Genomic DNA, 2,743 nt, shown 5'->3' with positions numbered 1-2,743 from the left:
TTGCTTAGTGGGGAAGGAAGATTCGTAGGTAGTAACATAATAATGCTTATGTAGGTCTAGCATTTCTGGGTAAAAAGGCATATAACTTAGGTTGTCCATTTTTCTCTGTTTTCTTGAAAAATATCAAAAGGAGTGCATGCAATTCACATCATGCAAAAAGGGCAAAAATAGAGTTTGGAGGTGATTCTTTTTCATTTTCCCTCCGTCGTAAAATATAAGACCATTTTTGACACTATTATAGTGTAAAAAATGATCTAACATTTTGGGACGGAGGTAGTAGTTTTTTCTCTCTATTTTGTTGAGTGGATTAACAGAGATGCTACTTGCAGATGTTACAAAGATGTTGTTAGAATGGAACAACTCCCTTACAGTACAACAGGACGAGAATGGAAGTACACCACTTCACTTAGCAGCATCTGAAGTACGTCAAAGAGACCGAAGGGCCATATGTTTACTTCTATTGAAGGCCAATCCAGATGCATTGTATCAAATGGACAACGATGGATTACTACCCATACACGTGGCTGCACTCCTCAATTCAACAATTCTCATCAGTGATTTTCTTATGGAGTCCCCTAGTTGTGTTGGTTTGCGTGATGCTAGGGGAAAGACATTTCTTCATGTTGCAGTGGAAAAAATGAAAATATGCACAGTCCATTTTGCTTGCAACAGCCGATCCTTGTCATGGATTTTGAATATGCAAGATAATGATGGGAACAGTGCACTGCACCTAGCTATCCAGATAAGAAATCTGAAGATGTTTTGTGCTCTACTAGGAAATATACAAGTAAACTTAAATTTAACAAATAAGAAAGGAGAGACTCCATTTGATATAGCACGTTGCAATCTTATTACCACCAAAGGTCTACACAGCAACAAGGTAATATACACGAACAATCATATTATTTCTAATCGTGGTGTTCGAGGTGATGACAACAATTGAGATTTGTGTGGTTTAACTGTTATTTATTTTGCTTTTGCAGAAGAGCGAAGCAAAAATACTCCAAGCACTAAGACTTGTTGATGCTAAGTCAGGTATTTGTCGCGGGGATTACTTGGAAGGGAAAAAGGAAGTTGTCCAAGCAAGACAGAATGGAACAAGTAAAATGGAGAATGTGAAAGAGGGGACACAAAGCTTATGTATTGGTGCCGTACTAATTGCAACCGTGACGTTTGGTGCAAGTTTTACCATGCCTGGAGGTTATAGATCTGATGGTCACACTAGCGGAGGCACACCAACACTTGCCGGAAGGTTTGCTTTTGATGCATTCATGCTAGCCAATTCTTTAGCCTTCACCTTCTCCATGATAGCGACAATTGCTCTTATGTCTTCCGGGTCTCCCATGCATAACCCTCAGAGCAGGGAACTGCACTTCGGCATGGCCTTCGGTTTCCTGTCGATTTCGATTACAGGCTTGGTAGCGGCCTTTGCACTTAGTACCTATACGATGTTAGCTCCCGTTGCTCATAAGACTGCCATTGTAGTTTGTGTCATGAGTTCTCTCATATTGCTCTATCAAAATTGCGAACTTGCAATCAAGAATAGTCTTCTTGCGCCACCACTCTGTAGGAGGAAGGGGATATTTCGTGCAAGAGTCTGGACATTCCCATTGACATCATTCACATTCTTGGTCAGCATTCTGCTTAACCTTTGGCCCATAGTAGTCATCTTATGTTTGACTGCATTAAGTTACACCAGAGGCAAAGTGGAACTAGCGGCGCAGCCAGCCACACCACACCACTAGCTTGAAGAGGGCAAAATAGATGTATATTACGTATACTCCCACCATCCCATATTATAAGAGCGTTTTGCAAGCTGTTTTAGTTTACAAAATGCGCTTATATTATGAAAGGGAGGAAGTAGTTATCATTGCCATCCCTTGTAACTGTTGCTGCTCACACTGTCGATTGGAGATTTCGGTCATATCTTTCTATTACAATAAGAATTATGTTTCTTGGGAACTGTAACGAATCGTGCGTGTGCTCTGCTGTGCTTAGACCTTTCTTGTTAAGAGCTAATGTACTTGTACCAGTATAAACAATGCTTATTATATTTGCCTGCAACTGCAGTTTGAATTCCTCGGCTGATATTTATGGCTCGTCTAAGCTGATTGATGCTATTTTCTGTTATGAATTGTTTCGTTTAACTAGAATGTTTGGAAAATTATATTCCTCTGTACTTTTTGCAAAGAAATGACATTTGGTCATGCCGCTCGGCGCAACTGTGCAATGGCGTTGCACTCTTTTTCAGTAAAACTGTATGGGGAGGGAGACAGCTGAAAGTAATTGAAACCAATCTGCCAGTGTGAAGGAATCGGATGGCGTTGCACTCTGTCAGTAAACTGTAAGGGAAGGGAGAGACCCGAAAGTTGAAACCGATCCACCAGTGTGCAGGAATCGGATGGTCGATTTCTTCGGAAGAGCAATGTCAAAGCTTTTGATTAAGAGGGTGTTTGTTTCCACGGATTTATTGGCTTAGGACTTAAAAAAGTCCCTATAAGTCCCCCTAAACCAAACAGGAGGGATTTATAGGAACTTATTGTGGTGATTTGGGGCTTATTAACTAAGACTCTCAGGAAGGAGCTTATTGGGACTTATCCCGGGCCGGACCTATACCCCGCGTCGCTCCAGGCTCATTCCCCGCATGCCGCCTGCCTCTCGGTCCAATCGCCGCCGCCGCCCCGCCTCTCGCCCCGTCGCCGCCCCGCCTCTCGCCCCGTCGCCGCCCCCCCTCTCGCCCCGT

At 42.8% G+C, this 2,743-nt stretch overlaps 1 protein-coding gene across 1 annotated transcript in view; it reads left to right on the top strand.

Annotated features, from left to right (window-relative positions):
* Positions 1–1,750, top strand: part of LOC123135227 (ankyrin repeat-containing protein At5g02620-like) — a 6,611-nt gene extending 4,861 nt beyond the window's left edge. The window contains exons 2-3 of the mRNA XM_044554294.1: positions 630–880; positions 984–1,750. Of these exons, the coding sequence (XP_044410229.1) occupies positions 630–880; positions 984–1,745 (1,013 nt within the window). The 3' untranslated portion in view covers positions 1,746–1,750. The remainder of the gene's footprint in view (positions 1–629; positions 881–983) is intronic.
* Positions 1,751–2,743: the final 993 nt, after the last annotated feature.

Source organism: Triticum aestivum, chromosome 6B, assembly GCF_018294505.1.
Source record: "Triticum aestivum cultivar Chinese Spring chromosome 6B, IWGSC CS RefSeq v2.1, whole genome shotgun sequence".
Classification (NCBI taxonomy): Eukaryota; Viridiplantae; Streptophyta; class Magnoliopsida; order Poales; family Poaceae; genus Triticum; species Triticum aestivum.
This window is presented reverse-complemented; position numbering and strand designations above follow the sequence as displayed.